The sequence below is a fragment of the Tiliqua scincoides genome, chromosome 6 (genome assembly GCF_035046505.1).
Source record: "Tiliqua scincoides isolate rTilSci1 chromosome 6, rTilSci1.hap2, whole genome shotgun sequence".
Lineage (NCBI taxonomy): Eukaryota > Metazoa > Chordata > Lepidosauria > Squamata > Scincidae > Tiliqua > Tiliqua scincoides.
This window is the reverse complement of record NC_089826.1, coordinates 3,822,132-3,843,532: the sequence shown is the minus strand read 5'-3', so window position 1 is coordinate 3,843,532 and position 21,401 is coordinate 3,822,132. Positions and strand designations below refer to the sequence as shown.

Below are 21,401 nucleotides of genomic sequence, written 5' to 3'. Positions count from 1 at the left end.
CTGCATCAGCTGCAGGCAGTCAGGTGCAGCCTTGGTGGGCCTCAGAAAACCCACCGGGCCTGACTAGTGCTGTGCTCCGGCCAGGTTCGGAGGGTGTTGTGGGAGTCCCCAAAACCATGGGTTTTAATACCCATGGTTTTCCATATCCACAGGAGTTCTAGGAGCAGAACCCCCATTGATAATGAAGGCCCCTGAATAGTACTTTAAATGCCTTCACTCTCAGGAACTTGAATCTCGAACCTTTGCATAGTCCTCAGTGCCTTTGTATATTTGTAGCCTTGCATGCTGTTTTGTTTACTGAACGGTGCTGGACTTGGGTGTAAATGAAGAAATCCATTCTTGATTAGTAAAGTAGGAATTGTTACCAAATTATGTTCCAAGGTGGCTGAGAGGATGTTGAAAAGAATGTGTAAATGACAATGATGTTCAGCTAAGGGAAGGTGGTACTTAAAGGCAAGCAAATAATTGGTTTTTGAATCTCTTTCCTCACTCGTTAACCTCTTTTTGTTATGTACCTTGGAATGTCCACTGTCTGCTTTCTTGGCACAGTTTTCTTGACTGGTTTAACTTCAAAATCTGTTTTTTTCAGAGGGACAGGAAATATCAGGGAGCTCTGATACTTTCTGACAGGCTGTCATGTACTAGTTTAGACAACACTGTTAGTTCTGAACATTACGTGTAGGTCGATTATCTTGTGTTCAATCTCAATCTCTCTGGCAGATCAGAAGTATGGAGGAGTGAAACTAGAACTGGCTGGAGAGCAATAGGGGCAAAACAGGCCTTTTATAACTCAGTATTTTGCAGAGAATGCTAATAAGTTTGGTGTATGAGGAGCAACTACTGCAGCAATTTAGACCAGAATATCCTTAAGCAATGGTTAGTGTTAATAAATTGGCTGTTGTGGTATAGTTCTTAGCAAAGTACGTATAATGTCCCATTTTTATGTCTTCTCCTGTACTTCACTGCTGAAATCCTATTGCAGCTGTGTGTGTTCAAATACTGATGTTTTTCCATTGTTAAAAATCACAACTCCATGTTCTCTGGTTTAATGGGAGAAGTTCTTTCCCTAGGGAGTCAAGTGAGGAATTGTTGCACAGAGGGGATGCCCATTTTAAATCTCCCTGTTACAGGTTTATCTGCATTCAAGCGCTCAACTTTTTGAGAAACTAGACTTGAACATTCCCTACACATATGTCCTTTACTGCTGTAGTCCTGCCTGCATATCTCCCTGCTCCTCTGAGCTCTTAAAGGACATCCCTCATATTTAGATTTTGTCATTGCTGTACCTACATGTTTTTTTGTGCTCCTTCCAAGCTCTAAAAGATACATAGTTATTCATTATAGCAGTGGTTCTCACACTTTTAGCACCAGTACCCACTTTTAAAGAATGAGGATCTTTTAGGACTTACCGGAAGTAATGTCATGACCGAAGCAGGGAAAGGATTCGAAGCTGTAATCCTACCCACACTTACCCAGGAGTAAGTCCCATTTACTATTATTGTTAAAAGCATATACATAGTAGCCTGTTCAAAATACAGATCTGTAACATTTTCCCAAATGCAGTCACATACCCATGGCAGCAGCAAGTCTTATATATTAAAAATAAAACATTGAAATGAATGGGGACCCACCTGAAATTGGCTCCCAACTCACCTAGTGGGTCCCGACCCACAGTTTGAGAAACACTGTATTATAGTATAGTTAATTCTGGCATTGCTGCAATTGGAATAATGGGAAGACTCACTCCCCACCAACAACTTCACTCACCTCTCTCCCTTAGCATTTAGTGCTATTTCTTTCTGTAATGGCTTCAGAAGGAATGCTGGGTTCCTAGCATTTCCTCTGTGGCCATTAGAGGAGGAGGAGATGGTGGTGCTAGTGGTGCTGTTTGTTAAGTCTAGAAACAGGAGTTTCCTCAATTGTGTGTGTGAAAGGTTTCAGTGAATGGTGAACTGTACAGCTATCACAACACAACTTTTGTCTGCCATATTTTGGAACTAGCAATGGGAAAACTAGCCTGTTGGAATTGCAGCACAAATACAGTTAACTAGTATTTTGTGGTGTTTTTAAATAAAAGAACAAGTGTAATCTCCTCTCTTCATCTTATAATCAAATAATTAGTTTTTTTACTGTTTCTGTTTTGGCAGTAGACAGAAAGAAAGTGGGTTTTTAGGCAGGTATGGTAAATGGCCTTTGAATCTTTCCTTAACGTCTTGCTGGTAAATTTTTAGCTCAGCCAAAAGACAAATACCACTATCTTTTTCTTTACAGGAGACATCACTTGAAAACCTTTATGGGATCCAAATGTCTTCTGGGTGGATGATGAGCATATGGTAATTAAGGTAGGAAAGTTAATACTTCTCAAATAAAAAGCTGTAGATCTTATTGGCAAATTCTAAGCTGGCATTTCTTCTGATGTGAATTTTACTTCTTTGATGCAAAAATTGATATGTGTTGGCTGAATGGCCTTTTTCTCTGCAGGTGCAACACGTTGAACTCTTCTTGATGCATTTTTATTCCCTGTACTTTCTGCTGGATAGGGGAGGTGTATCCAAGGCAAAGTGTGGTTGCCTTTCTAGAGCATGTGGCCTGCTTAGGCACAAACAGAGTCCACTGTTTAACTTTCCCAATACATAATACAGGTAGTAAACTGAATGGTCCAAATTGTAAAAACCAGTTTCAGGCATATACAACACAGTTAAAATACAATAAATTAATTTCAATTGTTAGCACAATGAGCAGAGATAATTAAATTACTGTAGTCCAGGGATTTTGACATCTTTTAACAGGCCATTTTCCAAGAACAACAAAGCCACTTTGAGCCCTTCATGTTATGAACTCAAGTAATTAATATACTAAAACTCAGTTTTCTGGCTAATTGAGGCATTTTGTTGAGTCAACCTGTCCATTGCCTTCAACTGGCAAAATGAATTGGGTTCGCCTGCTTGCTGGTATAACAGCTAAAAGAATGAGCTGTGAATTGGGACTGTCCTTTCCCCCTAGAACTTACTAGGTGGTCTTAGGCAAGCTACTCTCAGCATCAACTCCCAGCATCAACATTATGGGGATGATAATGTTAACTCATTGAGTTCTGTTTATGAAGTTAACATCAATCTTGCAAGCTCTTGAGTTTTTGGGGTTCAGAATGGTTTTTTAGTTTGTTGTAAAGTACTCTCTTCCCATCAAAATATTTACAATGGGCTTGTAAGGAATTCCTTTTATTTTATTTTAATGCCAATGCTGCATGTCTAAGTGGCAGCTTTCAGTGGGGTAACTGGGTTAACAAGAGAGACTTTTTAGTGCCCTTAAAACTTAACCAGCTTTGGCATAAGCTGCCATGGATCAGAGTCCATTTTATTTGATACATGTCTTATAGGAGACTACGAAAACTGGGTGGGAGTTATTCTGGCACAGACTTGTATCAGGTCAGAATTAATCCAAGGCAAGTCCAAATTACCTGTGTTTCATAGTAGCCATCATGCACGTTTATGTTCAGAATGCGAGCCTCTAAGGCAGGACTTTTCATACCCATACAGTCTCATTATTCTGCTTTATTATTCGTTAACAATAAAGGGAAGATGAAAGCCTGGCAATCAGTTTACTTAAGGGAAGCTGTTTATCCTTACAACTTTGGGAGGTGTTGAAGGTGATTGGGCAGGATGACCTATACTTTCAGGACATCTTTAATGCTGTTCCTCTTCTGTGATTGTGTGCGTTTGAAAGGATTTTGTAAATTGGTCAAAGGAACTTGTGTTAGGTTGATAAAGCAATTTTAATGTCAAAAATGCATGTTTTGCTATTTTTGCTTTGAGGGAAAGAAAAGAGAAACCATTTTTTTGTCCTCCCAGTGACATGGTTTAAGGGAAATATAAGTTAATCGGGCAACCTACTGGCACCAAAGCTCCTCTTCCAGTTTGTGTAGTCAGGAGAATCCTGCCTGACTGGGCCTCAGCTTCACTGCTTCATTCTCTGTAGAAATTGAATTTCTGCTTAACTCTCCTGTTCTCTTGGATCTGAGTTATCTCCCTCAGAACGATGAAATGGGGAAGAGGAATTCGTAAAACTTTGTGCAGAAAAGTCAGAATGCAATGTGAGGGCACAATCCTAACCCCTTATGTCAGTGCTTTCCAGTACTGGCATAGCAGTGTCAATGGGACATGTGCTGCATCCTGCAGTTGGGTGGCACTCACAGAGGCCTCCTCAGAGCAAGGGAATGTTTGTTCCCTTACCTCAGAGCTGCATTGCTCTTATGTCAGTGCTGGAAAGCAATGATATAAGGGGTTCGGATTGTGCCCTCAGATGCAAAACTACTTCAGGTTGCAAAGGGCAAGGAACAAAGTTCATCAGGAATTTGCCACTCACCAGACCCCTTATATTTATGAATCACAGAGTTGAAAGGGACATACAAGATCAAGTCAGTGTGCCTGTGGCAACAGTGTACCTATGACCATCTCACACGTGAGGCCAGCTGAAGTGGCTGCTGTGAGCAATGGGCTGGGAGTGGCAGCAAATTGATATGGCGCCCCACAGCCTGTGCTTGCCTGCCACCTCCCTCGGCCCATCACCCACCCATCTGATACACCCTACTCTCTGACCCACTTCTTGCTCTCTGAAAGTGAGCAAGTAGAAGATCAAGGCATTGGCAGCAATCCACCCTTTCCTCCAGCATTGTTGCCAAGAGTGAGTAATCAGTGTGAGGAAGCAAGAAGCTGCTTCCGGTCACTCTCCTGAAAGGCAAGCAACTGGAACAGGATTGCTTCTTTGCTGCTATCTCCCCCTCGTTGGCCCATCCTCCCAGGAGGGAGGAAACAGGCTAATAGTACAGGCTGCTGCTGGAGTGCCTTCACTTACGGGCCTGAGAGTACAACATAAGTATTGAACTTAAGGATGAGGAAACCATTCCTGGATGGCAACAGCCCTATCTTCTGTTGAAGTACCTGATCCCTCAGGAGGGACAAAATAAAAGCCTTGGTAGAGCATCATCCTCGGCATTGCTGCCTGATCAGTCCTCAGGCATGTCACTGAATAACTCCTTTGAGGTAGAGCTTCCCCCTGAGGGGAGGAGCAGCGCCATCCCTAGAAGTATGTGGGCAGCGTGTGGACCTGGGGCATCTCAACCACTGCAGGCTCTCCTGTATGGCCATATATTGGTCATGGAAACACAAGGCCCAGAGCAGCCGTCCCAGTTGCCCTGCCCTAGGGGCTGCTCTGTTGAGGAGGAAGATCACAGTTGCATCCTCTCTCTCCACCTAACTCCCTGCTTAATGACTCACCTTTAAAACACAAGAGAGTTAAAGCATATGCAGAGGCACTCACAGTACCTGTATATGTCCCTTGTACGGTATACACAGTAAAGTGTATCTCTCCTTTTATCAAATCAGGTTCATTCAAATTGCAAATCTAATCATTCACCCCAAATGTTTTTCCTTGTCCTTTACTCTTTTTAAAAAGATGCCAAGACTGAAATACCAAGGCATGTTTGATGGTGATGATCTTAAATGGCTTTTTTAAAGTATTAGGAAATTACAGGTCTGTTAATGGGTTATTAAGCTGTTAAATGGACTATTTGTGTGCATAGGCAGTGGACTTCTAAGAGCTAGGTACTAGAGGGACAGAGGGTGGTCACTGCCTTCTGCTTGTGTGCTTCCAGAGGTGTCTGGCCCCACCTACAGTCAGAATGTCTAGCAAATGATGTTGCTGCAAGTTCAGTCTTTAACCTGCAAATCTCAGCATGGTATATGTCCCTTGGCAAAAGATGACTGCAGTTTTCTCATCTTAACTGTTGGGAGAGCTAACTGGTCATAAACCATCTGGGCAGGAACTTTCTTCAGCAAGTAGTATGCCTGGTGCAGCGCTCACATCAAACACGCAATCAGAGTTTCTAATATGTCATCAGCACACCTGAGCTGCATTTCTAGAATTGCTGAGAAGGTTAGAGGGCAACCAAGAAAATGAAGTGTTGTGATCGTTAACCTTGCTGCAGCCTGAGAGCAGCAGTCCTGTGGGAATGGTACAGATGATTGCTCCAGCCATGTTTGGGTCTAAGAAAAGTGAGGCAAAAGAGACTTTTCAGGGCTGTTGTTTTAATTCCCAACCAGCTTCCAAAGTGCTTTGTATCCTAAAGCTCACTGAACTTACGAAACTTCCTACCTCATAGAAGGAGTTTACCATGTAGTTTCTCTGATGAGAAGATTGGCTCCATTGTAGATGCAAAAGGCTGCTGGAAGTGGCCTCTTACTCCAGGTGTCTATCATGCCTTTTGGAGATTCTGCACTCCAAACTCTACTCTGGGAGTAGGCCTGTACTTTCAAATGCTGGAACTCTTTCAACTGTGCAGTCCTTAACAAGCAGTGGCTTTGGGTTATGCCAAGTTGGGCCAGACGCTATTGCCTGCAGCAGCTCTCTACACAGTCTTCCTTCTTTGTTGGCTTCCCATGTCTTCCTTTTTATGTTGGGAAGATGATCTACAGCAGACATTCTTGCTGTACTCTGAGCAGTTCCAAGCCAGAAGTTTCAGTTGTAAACATCGTAGTGAAACTGCTGGTTAAGGGAGGAAGCATTGTGGCTTTCAGTCGTTTGAAAACATGGCTACCTTCTGTTTATTTTCTTTAAATGTATAGTTTTGCAGAACAGCATTCAGTGAATTTATTTCTACTAGAAACCAGACTGTACCAGCAAAACACACAACTAAGAATGTCCAGAGTTATTTGGCTTCTATCTTGGTACGTACAGATTGTTTCAGCAAAATGTAAGGGGCCTGTGAACTGATTGTTTTCTTCCTAATCGTGGGTATTAGTAATTTAAATCTTCTGATTGTTAAATGTGATAAGAATGTGGCCTGCAGTTTTCAGTCATGCTTCTCTGCTGGTCACAGGTGAGTTCCATTTTTAGTATTCAGCCTGGAAATGTTAAAAGAAAAACCTCACTTGCTAATTCATAAATTTGATTTATTACTCTATTCTGCACTCATTTGCTATAATTTATTAATGGCAAATAAGTTAAATACAAGAATGACGAGATAAGTTTAAAAGCAAATTGCTAGTCAGCCCACCACAGCAGAAACAGAATTGGAAGGCAACAAAATGACTGTGGAGCATCTTTACACTGTTCACCAATCAAAAAGCTTCTAAAAATCTTTCTAAAAAGCAGCTCTGCAAAAAATGTACTGCTGAATTTCCTCTGAGAATATGTTGGAACAACAGAAGAAAAACTGTCCTCTTCCTCCTTCCTGCTTATATCTTCTCTCTGCAGACACTGAGGATCAGTATTGCCTCTGATGATCTAACTTGCTATTGCAATATCAGAGGATGTGGGGTAGGGTAGTTACTGAGGTTGAATGATAGTTATATTGTTAATGTTTGATCTTTAATTTTAAATTTACATCATTTGGCAATTATAATTGTTAGGAAAGATACTGTGAGAAGGCAGGCTGATTGAGAAATAAGGCCTAGTGGTTAGCATGTGTGCCTCCCCTTCCTTCCTTTTTCAGCATCTGAATGGGGGTACTAGTAGCTTCTTTCTGAGGTCACCATCCCATTTTGGATGCCTTCTTGAATCTCACAAATGGGTAGTATGGGCCACTAGGGACATCCCATGGCATCCCTGTGAGTGTACCATGACACTGTCGCATAGCAGTCTCCAAACTCGCAACCACTGTGCACCAAAAAAGTGGTTCCCATTCAGACCACAGCTTACTGTTCTGCCTCCACACCGCATTCATGCCCAGTAGATCTGAGCACCAGGACACTCTGTTGCCCAGCATCCCAGAAGGCTGTGCAACAGGATGTCTGGGCAGAGGCAACTGCCCAGAGCATCCTGGTGCCCACATCCACTGGGCATAAACTTGGTGCAGAGGCAGAATGGTAAGCTCTATTCACGGAGTAGACAGCTTTCCCCAAACCCCAGATCCAGCTCCTGAGCTGGAGTTTGGAAAGCTGTGCCCTGCTACACGCACTTTGGGAACTCCTGCACTAAGGAATAGAGAGGGAACCTAAAGTAGGTTGAAATGCTTAGAAAGGGGAACAGATTGTTTCAGCACACAGAGCGCTAATCAATAGCAAATGGTGTTGGGGCAGCAAGGGAATTATATAAGCAACTATGCCTGCCATTCAGTTAGGAAGGGCGAATGTGAAAGCACCTTTTTGTGCTGGCTGCAGGATTCATGCAGACAGACATCACTCACAGGCTTTGCTCTCATTCCAGCCCCCCCTCCCTTGGCAAAACCATGGCAACACCCGTCATGGGACTCTGAGCCCTCTGCCTCCACCACCCTTCCTGCCAGCATCCTTCCGTTCTTAAGCAGCCAGGCCACACATCTGATAAATAGGTTTCACTTTCTTCCTATTCAAGCAATCTAGTTTCTTCCGTAGGAGTCAGTGGGACTCTAAATAATAGTAATTGCTCATAAAATCCAGAACTGTTTAATTGGTATTTGGAATTGTTCATAAATACTTCAGATACAGCACTGTTTACCTACTTCCAAATACAGGTGGGGCCTTTTAATCCAGGGATTTTATATCTTTTATATGTATTTTATATCCCCCCCCCCCAGGCCTGCATTTAGCCAGACTTGGCTCAACCTGAACCCTCCAAAGGCAGGAGCTGTGCTCTGGAAACCTTTCTGAAGCCCGGAGAGGCCATACCTGTCCACCCAGGCTTCAGAATGACTGAAAGGCGCAAAAAAAAAAGAAAAAAGAAAAAAAGCTACTTGTGGAAGTGACATTATTATGCCTCATAAAGCATTCTGATGCCCAGGGAACCATTCAGAGGGTTTAACCCTTCAGAGGATTTCGTTATCGGGGGATTCTGAGAATGGATCCCTCACAGATACCAAGGCCCCACCTGTATTTCCAAATCCGAATGAACACCCCCAATTGCTGTAATCTGTATGAATTACCTTAGTGGTCCGTGGCTTCCAGAATTTTTGCCCTGAAGGAACCCTTTCTACATGTGCTTATCTGCCCGAGAACCCCTGCACATCTGTCACATAATCCCAGCACTTGGGGTTTTGGTTTTGATTATCGTTGAAATAGTTGTTATAGTGTTTTACTTGCATGTTGCTTTGATGGTTCCTCTAGTAGGACCCAAAGGTGCACTAGCAATATTTCAGATAAATATTGTAAAGTGTGTGCAACCCCTGAAGGTAGTTTAAAAGCTGCTGTTGTAGGTATGAAGGGTGTAACAGACACTCCAAGTTGGATTTTCACAAGTTTACCTGAATTAGGCAGGAAAGAATGGCTGTTCATACTAAGTAGTTTGGTTGGTTGTAGATGTTAATCTTATGTGCCATTTCCTTCATTGGAGTGCTAATTGGCTAACTTGGTGTTAATAGCAGCTCCTCTGACGGTTAGCTAGTAATTGAATAAGTTCCTCTTGGTTAAACAAAATGTTCCCATAGATTTGAAATATTATTGGTGGTGATGGTGGCAGTGTTTGGTTTTCTTAGTAGCCTCTCTAAAAGGCACCCTGCTGCATTGTGCATATTCTCAAGGTAGCTCTTCAAGCTGTCACTTTTTTGGCACAATTCTACCAGGCTGAATCCAGCGCAAGGTAAGTGTAGGCTTGGACGAAACGCAGAGTAAGGGGATTTTATTTTCCTTATCCAGTGTCATCCGTCAGCCAGTGTTGTGGGGCTACCAGCCCTATGATCCAAGTGGCCCTTTGTAACACTGGTCAGGCCAGGGGGGGTAGGTGGTAGGATCCTGTCTGCAGTGCCGCTGCTGGTCCAACCCTCCTCCTGGGCTGCACTCCCCCTGCCCCAAAATGCCCCTCCTTGCCTCCAGCACACCCTCCCACCTTCCTCTCCAGTTCCCTGTGCCTGCCTTCTCTTGGGGCAGGTCTGGTGCCGCTATGCCAGTACACATCTGCCTAGCCTGCTCTTGAGTAGCTGCAAATGTGCTTATAGCATGTTTGCAACACTTGGGAGCTAGTGCAAGGCACTTGTGCTGGCTTGGGGGGGGATGGGATTGTGTTGCCTGTATGACAAAGTGAAAGTAATGCTTGAGAAGTGTCAGCATACACAGTGGGGCAGCCACTTTGTTTAGTGTTGCTGTTCAGGTGATCTGTGGGTGAGGGCAAAAAAAAGCATATTTCTCTACCACCATTTCATCTGTACAGTGTCATCCAGCAGAGTTGTTGAAAGTAGTCAGTTAATTTTGGAGGGTGATCTTTAGGAACTTTTAGTAAACCACTGGGATCTTTTTTGCTAGGTATGTTATCATTAAAATCTTATTTGGATATGTGTTCCTTGAGACTCCACATTGCTGATAGGTCTTGCATTGTATGGGTCCAATGCATATTAAGCTGTGCTGCTGTACAGCCACAGAAGTGATCAGATCAATTCAGCAACTGCTGCATGTTTGTCATTGAAAGAAGTAGTTTTCTTTAACATGTGACCTTGATGTAGGCTTTAGCTGTAGTACAGCTGCATTGAAATACATGTTTTGCTATAAACTTTAGTAGGAACAGGCTCTTATAAATGACAGGCAGACACAATCTGTTGTATTCTGAAATGCGACTTCTTATGTTGTCTGCAAGGCTTGCCAGTGGTGGGGGTTAACTTTTAGCCTGATCTTATTCCATGCTTCAGAGGCATTTTGAGGCAGTGGTAGCTTTTGCTATCTTACCGTTTCTGATTCCATTTGAAACGCAGCATGTAGGCGTGAATCCCTGGCACTCTCTTAGACTTGGAGATAAACTATGCAAAGCCAGGGTTTTTCAAACTGTGGGTTTACGCCTGATTGTTGGTGGGTCGCAAAGCTGAAACTGGCAGCAGAAAGGTCCCAGTCAGTTGAAAGTGGAGCTCAACAATTGCTTCGGAAGGCAGCCCCCCTCCATCAAAAAGGATAAAAACAGGCTTAAGCTGCTAAGGTGATTGATTTTTCTTTTTTAGACTTGTAAAGCTAAGTGGGTCCTCATAGTGATATGGTTTAAATCAGGGGTGTCCAAAGTTTTTAGCAGCAGGGCCACATCATCTCTCTGACACTGTGTCGGGGGCCGGGGAAAAAAAAGAATTAATTTATATTTTAAATTTGAATAAATTTACATACGTTTACATAAATGTATATATTAAATATGAACTTATATGAATGAATGAAGGTCTTGCAATAGCTCAAGGCCTATAAACGGCCTTGCACAAAGCAAGGCTGGCCTTTCCTTTGCTTCCGCTACTGCATCACAAACGTGAAACAGCAAGCAGTGGAGGGAGCCCTCATCCCACAGCTCACGCGAGAGGTCGAACAGTTACTCTCATGCTGAGAGCAGTTGCATCGGGCCAGTGTGGGCTCCAACAATTCTCCGGAGGGCCAGAGGCTCATTGGAGACTGGGGGCTCCCTGAGGGCCACATTGAGAGGCCTCGAGGGCTGCAAGTGGCCCCAGGGCCAGGGTTTGGGCACCCCTGGTTTAAATAAAAGAACTTTAATTGAACTGGGCACTGGGTAGGGCTGAAAATCTTACTGTTGGGGGGACAGTTTACGGTTATTGCAGGCAGGCTACAGAGAGAATTCGCTTGGTAGAACAGGGCTGGCTTTCCCAGCTCATCTCCCCTTATTTAATAATTTGTTCCACTTTAACCATTTATAATTTTTCTAATTTGCTTGATGACGTCATTTCCAGTGGGTCCTGGATGGACTGTGATTCCAATAAGAGGGTCTCCTGCTAAAATGTTTGAGAACCACTGAGCTAAGCTGTGTAGGTGCTCCAAAACACCTGAGCATTTTGCATGTCCAATATGACAATATCGGAAAAACCTGCTTCCTTTTCAAGTCAGAACTGGAGCAAGAGCAATTGCAGTTTTTGGCTAACTGCTCATACCAGCCCAGATGTATGGCTCCTTGGCTCATGATTATATAGATGGCACAGATCCTTGGAAGGAATGTGAACTGGATTCAAGTCACTCCTACCATTAGGCTGGGCAAAGCAGCTTGCCTTGAGTGGTGTATTTTAGGTTACCATTAAAAGTCATTAGTTTATTCAATGTTTATCTCTATGCAGTATATTCCGGTCCAAGAACCAAAATGTCTTGGACCACCTGTAATTTGATTGTCTCTTTTGACTTGCTGTTTTCCAATATCATGATTCTGAACTGTTGCTGTGGCAACAAAAACTGGGATTATCTGGTGATGGCTGCTCTTTGCTGAATGAATTGTTCTTCTTGTGCACTGCTGTTTCTTAAAGAGGGTGACAGTTCAAGGAGGTGAACTATCGTCCTCCCATTATATGAGTGTTCAAGGTGTATTTCTGGAGCTTCAAGTGTCTTTCTAGAGGAAAATGACGGCTGTCTAACTGGAACATGGTTTTGTATGGTGATTTGAAGGATGCCAAATGAGCACAGTGTTTTCATTTAAAAGTTTTGTTCTAAAACAGATTTTAACATGGAAGGGACTCCAAGGAGGGGAGGAAGCAAGACAGAGCAAAGAGGAACTCCCCTGCCTATCTCTATAACTTTCAGTTAAGGATGGCTTGAACTACCACATCCTTTCTTTGACCTGAACTTGTCTGGTGTGCGCACATGATGGAGACTTGCCTACTGGGTGGTGGGTGGTTGAGTGACCTTATTCCCCTTTTCCTATAGCTACAAAACTGTTGCAGAGGGATTGTACTGCCATCATACAATAGTGAGAGTGAGTCTCAAGCTGGGCTGTCAAATTGTGGCAGCAGCTGAGTAGCTTTCCCCCCCCCCACCATCACTGCCTGGGGGAGGCAAACCTATTGTAACAGCATGAGATGCTCTGTTCCTTGGCAACTAGGAAAGGCCCACTGTAGTTCAAGCTGTTGGAGACACTTTTAAGCATTTGGATGTGTTAATGATGCTCCGACTTCTTGACTAAAGCATTATACTCACTAAGTCCTTTTTCATTATGTGTGCCCATGATAATTCATGTTGTTCCTTAATGTGTCTTTCCAATCCCTGTATATTCTTTCTCTCTTCTTTGCCCCCTCCCTCCACTTTTAAGATGGGCAGCCAATAAAGTTCAGTCTTTTGATGGTGAGGATTAACTTTTTTAATAGTTGTGCTTCCTGCATTTTTCTGACTCTTTCCCTGTAAGAAATGCAAATTGCGTAAGGTGATTTTAACGCAATCTGATTTTGTTGGTATAAAAACCTTGCAAGAGTGTAAAATTTACTTATCTGCCAGTGCTTATGCAGGTCAAACATTTGTAGCAAATCGACAACCAGAAAGGAAAATAACTCGTTTGCTTCCACTTTTCAAACCCTTCCTTGCCTACTCACCTGCAAGGTGTTCCTACTTGCTACAGGCAGGTGGTTCTTAAGTCTGGTGCAGGAATGCACAGATGCATAAAATAGTAAGATAACTCAGTTTTGCCCATCTAGAGCCAAATTGATTACAAGTGCAGATGTTCTTAGTCCTTAATGTCCTATTCAGAAACTATTTTTAAATTAAAAGTAGACACATAAAGACAGCAGAGGTTTACAAATTAGAGTATGAATGCAAAATGCCCCAAAATTTCCCCTGCACCCACCCACCCCCATTCTTGTTTTTTTTTTTTTTTTTAAGTGTTGGAGAATGTGGTGAATGACTCATCCTTTCAGTTTAATTACAGAAAGTGGCTTGGGGTGTTGAAGGATGATTTTTTGGCAATCCTTCAAAGGTCAGCTGTAAGCCATGGAGACCCGTGAGGATTTGGCAACATTTCAGTGCACAGAAGGATTAATCATTTTTTTTTTTTTAAATGATTTGAATATCTTCCTACATGCTGGGGTAGAGAGGAGACTGATGCTTTGTCAAGGAAGGGGTTAGGGAATATCCCAGTTTAATTAAACTTATTTGTAAAATACTGTGTGCAGGCTACTGAAATGCAGTCTTGCTAATGGTCTTCCATTAGCTACCTTAGGGCCCAATCTTATCCAACTTTCCAGCACCATTGCAACCCCTAGGTAAGAGAAAAAAACATTCCCTTTCCTTCAGGAGTCCTCCATGATTGCCCCCCACTGCAGGATGCAGTACATGGATCACCACTGGAAAGTTGGATAGGATTGGGCCCTAAGTCCCCTCACCTATATCTACCACTTCTGCTTCTAAGGTTATTCATCCTGCTTGTTGCGCTGATCATGACTTGCCCCTCACAAATTCCCTTTGTTGGCTGCCTGTCTGGTCCCAGGTCCCACATAAGCTCTTTGTCCTTGTCTTCAAAGCTTTCCATGGCCTCTCCTCCCCTTATCACAGTGTTCTCATATCCCATTTACACTCCTGCCTAAGACCTTCACTCCTCCATCTTCACAGCTCTTGGCCACCCAGAGGCCTTCTACAACTTCAGACTCTTTAATGCCTCTTCATGGTTGGAAATGCCTTCTGGCACAATTAGATTGATTTAAAATTAGATTGTAAGACACTTCCTTATGCAGAGGTTAGCTTATCCCAAGGGTAGTCTAATTTTAGGGAATACTTTACCTTGATCGCAAATGTAGCACTTCTACCATATTTCTCTCTCTTTCCAGGCCAACATGGGTTCCTGCTTCCTCCTCATCCTGCTCAGCAGCTGCTTGTTATGCATAGGAGCCAGCAACACGACTACAGGTAAAGCATCTTTCATTGCTATATGACTTACACTGAGAGGGAAGTGTGCGGCTCTGCATGGTGCTTTTCATTAGATGACTTAAGGGCTGTTTCACACTGTGCTGCAGGGACTCAGTGCAGACATAGCATTCCCAATCCTTTAACCATGGCAAAGGGATTGGGAACATGCTCAGGCTCATCACTGCCTCCCCCTGCTTCACTCCCTTCCATGATTAACTCATACAAAAATTGCCTGCATAACCATTATTTGCAAACCCCTTTCAAAGCATAGTTAATAGGGCAATCCTGGTTAGTATAACAAAGCAAAGCAAGGTATACAAGGAAAGTGTGCAAGGAAAGCGCCCTACAGGTAGACCACAGCTGCGTTACAAGGACATCTGCAAGAGGGATCTGACGGCCTTAGGAGTGGACCTCAACAAGTGGGAAACCCTGGCCTCTGAGCGGCCCGCTTGGAGGCAGGCTGTGCAGCATGGCCTTTCCCAGTTTGAAGAGACACTTGGCCAACAGACTGAGGCAAAGAGGCAAAGAAGGAAGGCCCATAGCCAGGGAGACAGACCAGGGACAGACTGTACTTGCTCCCAGTGCGGAAGGGACTGTCACTCCCGAATCGGCCTTTTCAGCCACACTAGACGCTGTTGCAGAACCACCATTCAGAGCGCGATACCGTAGTCTTTCGAGACTGAAGGTTGCCAACAACAATGGTTAGTATACACTGTGCTTAGTGCAACTGCAGATGAATACCGTACCATTGCTAAAACAAGCTGTAGAAAGGGAGGATTGGGAAGGGAGCATGCTAGCTGGAAGCCTGCTTCTAGTTTTCTAACCATGGTTAAGAAATTGGGAGCAATACAACTGCACTAGGCCAGAACCAATCTCTTAATTATGAGCTACAGCCAACTGGGCTGCCTTATGCAGTTGCCTATATGGTATCTGTGTTTGCCAAATGCCACCATGGTTATGGGGACTGTGCAGCACTGCTCTGCCTGGCCTGGAAGTTGAGATGGCTGGGACAGCAGAGTTCTGCTTGTAAGGTGCAGCTGCACAGCAGTGTGGACAGTGACCCTTAACAGGAGAGCAGATTGGGCAAGACGGGCATAGAATTAAGGAGAGATCAGGAAGCAGCCGTATTTGGAAAAGGCTTTCCAACTCTGCATGAATGACTGTGTCATGGACTTGGTTTAGCAGTTATTCGTTGAGGAAGTGGTACCTGCTGTGCAGCAACAAGAAGACTGAAAAGCCCTAGTGTAAAAGGCCCATAGGTTTTGTATATCTGGTACGGGTTTGTGCTGCTTTCCACAATTGCTTTGCTTGCCAAGCTGTGGTTGGCTCCATTAGGCAGCCTTACATTTCCCTGTCCTGCTCTGAGGCAAGAGAAGAAAGTGCAGGGCTTGGCAATGCTCAACAAAGTTGTCGAGGGCACCACCACTGAACACAGCCAAAGCTCAGTCAGCACCCTTGCCAGAGGATGTCAGCTGACTTGCCACTGTGAGGGTAGTGATGGAGACAAGTTTGTGTTCTCTTGTTCTAATGTCTAATGGAATACCCTATTGGAGGGTGATGGGTGGGCAGAGGTGTCCGTGGCTTCTAATAAGCTTCCCCTCTGTCTTATTAAACAGTGCCTTAATGAACCTCACTTCAAAGTAAAGGACTGAAGTAATATTAAAAAATTTTCTATTGTGGACAGTGTTATGGTTTAAGACCGTACATAGGTATTTTTAAAGTGCTGACTTATCAATGAGTTTTATATAGTCAGCAAATGGAATCGTGGGACTGGCAGCCATCAGGCAGAGCAGCTTCACAAGGACAGGTGGCCAGCATGCAGCATCCTGTATTCTAACAAAACCCTGCAGAAGAACAACAGTTCTAGAGTGGGAGGGAAAGAGTCTGGGGGAATGTTTGAGTGTATAGATATATGGTTTGGGTTTGTTAGTTAAAGCAATACAATTGGATGTTAGGAGGCTGATTTCTGAAAAACCTCTGATCAAACCGAACCGTCAGTAACTTAGTACAGACAGGTAATATGCCCTCTGTCAGTTTGTCTGATTGATTTGCAGGTATATGTGCGTTTCTGGTTAAATCTTTGCTTTCTTTGTGAAAAGTGAACTTTTAATTATGTAGTAAATGTAATGCTCTTATAGGAAGCAACATTCTCTGACAATTTCCTCTTGCTTGTTTTATTTCCAGTGCTAACTTCGGAAATGCCTCCCTTGAGCACGAGTTCCACGAAAACTGTCATGACACGGCCAAGTAGTGGGAAGCCCACAAGTCCCACGAGTAGAAATGCTATTTCTCCAACAGTGCCTCCTCGGGTGGTTCAGGACCGACCAACTCCTGCAACCACAGGACTCCCACCTGCTCCAACTATCAGCTCATCAAGCACAGAGGCTACGACTACGATGGTGATTGTGTCAGTTGCTGGGCCCACCTCCATTCTACCAAATACCACATCTCCAATTCCACCCACAACTGCTACAGATGCAGACATGGTGACTACGGAGGTCAACACCACAGTAGCGATTACAACGCTAAGGGCCTTTGACACTTCAGGTATAGAAGACCTTTCCTTTTTTTGTTTTCATGCATATTTTACGATCACTTGCTTACGTACAGTGGAAACCAAACCTTGGAGTGCCCTGAATGGGGTCTGTGCTGTAATAGGGAGGATATTCATTCTGAATAGGGACCAATGTGAAATATCCCTCATATAGAGAAGGGAAGGAACTGTGAACAAGAAATGGTTTGAAACAAAGAAGCAAAGGAAATGGGGCACAATTTACTGTGGGGGAGCCACAAAGAAATTGGGATAATGGTGTGTGCTGGAGGAGATTATTCACTAATGCTTGCTTTTTGTGTGCATTCTGCTTTTAGGCGAGGTGACAGACCATCCAGGTAAGCTTATCTCTTCGTTTGTTTTATCTTCTTCCCTATTCTTCCTCCTCATTTCCCCTGAGATTCCCACATTCCTTTTAGTATGAGTCAAACCAAAATGAAATATTTGGAGCTTCTTGGTAGACTCAGCCATGTCCTTATCCTTCACAGCCTGGGGCAAGAAGATCAAAGGAAGAGATACGAGGAGAACTGTGTGAGCTCAGGGCATATATTTATGTTATTGCCCCTCCCCTTCAGTGTTTTAGTCTTTAATATTGCCAGTCAGCATGAGATGTCTCACAACCTCTTTTATGGAGGTGACTAGGATGGGGTAGGTGAGCATTTTGGATTGAGTGAGAGAGGAGCTCACTGCTCCCCTGACATCTATCCACACACTGAGAACCACTAAGCTAGTAGGCCGTTAGATCTGAACTGTGGACAAGAAAGGGGCTTGTTTTGGGATGAGCGATGTATATTTTTGCTGTCCATGTATTGTTGCAGGAGAGAACCACAGTGGAGGGACTGGCAGTTTGTTGTGTATTTTGAGGTTGAATGGGTAACCTTGGAAAGTTACTCCAGTCCATGACACTCATTCTAATTCTCTTGAACCTGCTCCTTCCTAACCTGTGTGAAGGCTCTCCAGGGAGGTATATAGCATTAGAGGTTTGCTGTCCTACAAGCCAGCTTCATTCCAGTTCTTGTAACAGAGCATCCTTTTCATAAGAACATGAGAAGAGCCCTGCCAGATCAGGCCAATGACGCATCCAGTCCAGCTTCCTATCTCATTGCCATTCCTTTTTCATGTGCACCCCTATTCATATGAACATAGGAACCTGCCTTCTTCTAAGCCTGCCCATTGGCTCCACCAGCTCAGCATTGTCTACAATTGTCTTCAACCTTTTTCATGCCATGCTCCCCCTCAATCAGTAATAAGACTGGGGACCACTGATCCCTTCCCCTCTCCTGGGATCCAATCCACCCCCATTGCTGCCCCCCTTTTTACAACCTACCTCTTTTGTCTTCACAACAACCCTGTGAGGTAGCAGCCTGGCTTTAGCAGCTACAGAGCAAGACAGTGAGAAGAGACTGTGCAGGATTCTATGAGGAACTCAGTTTTGATAAGGCAGGACCATTATTGGATTGGATGCAAGCCCTCCCTTGCCCAGGCTTTGAAAGGTTGCCGCAACCCACAAATTAGGCTTTGCAACTCCATTAGAACTGTTACCCAAAGAGTGAAGAACACTTCTCTGCACTGAGTAGCAGCTCTGTAGTGTTTTCAGGGGAGGGCCTTTCCCAACCCAACCTGTTGTAAGCCGCCTTGAGTCCCTTCGGGGAGAAAGGCGGGGTAAAAATAAAGTTGTTGTTGTTGTTAACAACCCAGTCTGGGACCTTCTATATGAAAAGCTTATGTTCTACCACTGAGTTACGGCCCATTATTCATTTGGCTGGTGTATTCCTTTTCCACTCTGAGTAGCAGCATGAAGTGTTTCCCTTTTCCCACACTCCATCCAACCAACGTGGTCTTGGTCTGTGGCTGAGTAGCATTACATAAAGTGGCAGGAAACTTTTTATGGCACCTTTGTCACTAGGCCGTGCTGGATCCAACACATGAGGACTGTATTGGTATCTCTCATTCTCCCAGTTCATTCCTTATCTCCTCTTTCTCTGCATGTCACATTGATTATTGTTCTTTTCTGTTTTATGCAGGTGATCCTGATACAAGGCCAGGTAAGGCTTTATTCCTCTTAGCATGCTCCAAATCACCCCCCGCCCCAATATTTTTTCCCATAGTTGGAAACTTGTTATGTGTATTGTGTTTTGTTTAAGATATCTAAACGGTACCCCTTGAGAACTTCTTGTTTCATATTCCAGGCCTTGTTTCCTGTTCACTTTTTTATTTATGACATGTCTATCCTGCCACAAATTTAAGGTGCTCAGAATTGCATACATGAGGTTATCCCATTTTATCCTTGCCCACAACCCTTGGAGATCAGTTAGATTGAATGAGAGTGACAGGCCCAGGATTTGCGAATGAACTTCATGCCTAAGTAGGGGTTTGAACTCAAATCCCTTGACAAAATCCACTATTGCATGGTATGCTATCCTGGTTTAAGGTGATACACCTTCTTATTGGGTGAATACTGTCTTTAGAGCTGCTGTGTCACTTGAGCAGCTTCACTTCATGGTGGTTTGGTTTGATTTTTTAATAAACAGAGGTTCTTACCCAAGATCTAAAGAGAATAGCCGCAGTTAGAGCAGCAAGAGATGGAAATAAATTAATCCTCTGTGCTGCTTCCACGTGGGCTTCATTAGATTTCTGTATGTTCCAGAAAATGAAGGGTGTGGATGGATGGATACAGATGAGTGTTGACATTATACTTATACACCTGTGCGATATGGAAGAAATTTTGCTGATGTCAGCTTTGCGCTTTTCTCCTCTTGCTGGGAGGACCTGTGGGACCAGGAAGAATTTCCCAACTACTTTTACAGCAAGTAAGATCTTGACAGAATGAGAAAAAAATTCCTCTCACAGATCATGTCTAAGCTGCCTTTCTACATTTGAGCAGCCTTCCCCAGGAAGGTCACTGTATGGGAAGGCAAAATGAGCACAGTTCCTAGAGTTTTGTCATGGCATCTACCTCCTTGCTGTCTGCTTCACCTCTTTATACTGGGTAAATTGGAATTGGACTGCAGAGAGGTAGTCTTCCCTGCTGCAATTCAAAGCAAGGGAGCCAGACAGAAAGAGGTAGTCTTGAGAACCTGTTAACCTGTCTTCCAGGTTAACAAAGAGTCAATTAGTCTGGGGTGGGAGAGTCTCCTTAAAACCAAATAGTCGCTGAACATAAGTGCTTTGGTAGATAGAGCAGCCCGCTTCTCATGAGTGAGCTGAGACCAGGGTGGTAAATCATAAACATAAAATAAACTAAAGGCTGAAAAATCAAAACGGCAGAGGGGGAAAAAAACCCATGGGATAAAACAATCAAGTAGCAACATTTGAAAATTGGGACTAGCAGCAGAGAATGACAAGGATCACAAGGCAAGCAGCAAATAAAGCAAAAACCCTGATGCCACTTTCCTGGGTACTTTCTATGTCCTACTTGCTCTTGCTGTCCAGGGTCCTGGTTCTTATACTTGTCCTTGGCAGCACCAGCCCCCTTCCCCCCCCCCCCCGGTAAGAGTCAGATATTTCAGGCATTGGGTTGAGGAGTGCATGATCTGATCTTTTCTAATCCGTGGACATTAACCAGATTTTACCAGTGGAATTAAGTCCTGGGTTGGGGATGGGTTACTGAGCTCTTGAATTTTCTGCTCTTGGAAATCAGTTGGACCTCAAGATCCAACAAATCATCTCAAACTCAGTTCCCTTTTTATTGGTCTGCCAGGATATTGATATGCTGAGGAAGGAAGCCCACTTCTTAAAGTTTTGGACAGATTGGTGTTTCCCTGGACTACTTTTAGTTAGACCTTCTTGTTCTTCCTTGTGGTCTCTGTCCATTTACACTAGTTAATTAGAAACTTTTAGCTTTAGTGACAGAGATGGTGCTCAGCCCAGCCTCCTCACTCCATAAAGCACTGGTTCCCAAACTCCTTCAGGGGAATTGGGAACCAGGTATTTGCATGGGCGGGAAGGGGGCAGTGACAGTGCCACAGAGATCGAAGCACTGCAGCTGACAAAGACTTGTTTTGCTTACATGGGGCACAGCATGGCCTTCTACAGGGTTCTGGAGGCTCACAGCCCCCTCTGATCTCCACAGCTTGTTTACAAAGCCTTTATCTCTGGGGAGGGGAACAAGAAGTAGCTTTAGATCAGAGATAAGGACTTTCTAAACAAGGAGAAAGCCCTTATCTTCTGCTGAGGAGATCAGAGGAAACCCGCAGGAGGTCTGTGCTGACCCCCAGGTAAGTAAAAAAGCCCCTTGGCAGTGTTGCAATTTTTGCAGCACTGTCACTGCCATTGGAGCAGGCCCACTCCCCTTAAGGGGGAAAAACTTGCTT

General features: G+C 43.9%; 1 protein-coding gene across 2 annotated transcripts in view; it reads left to right on the top strand.

Moving 5' to 3' along the window:
- The window catches only part of PTPRA (protein tyrosine phosphatase receptor type A), a 110,243-nt gene that overhangs the window by 48,769 nt on the left and 40,073 nt on the right, over window positions 1-21,401 (top strand). For both annotated transcript variants that reach the window (XM_066631569.1, XM_066631570.1), the window contains exons 2-6: window positions 2,272-2,342; window positions 14,459-14,537; window positions 16,722-17,084; window positions 17,406-17,426; window positions 19,113-19,133. In XM_066631569.1, the coding sequence (XP_066487666.1) occupies window positions 2,331-2,342; window positions 14,459-14,537; window positions 16,722-17,084; window positions 17,406-17,426; window positions 19,113-19,133 (496 nt within the window). In that variant the 5' untranslated portion in view covers window positions 2,272-2,330. The remainder of the gene's footprint in view (window positions 1-2,271; window positions 2,343-14,458; window positions 14,538-16,721; window positions 17,085-17,405; window positions 17,427-19,112; window positions 19,134-21,401) is intronic.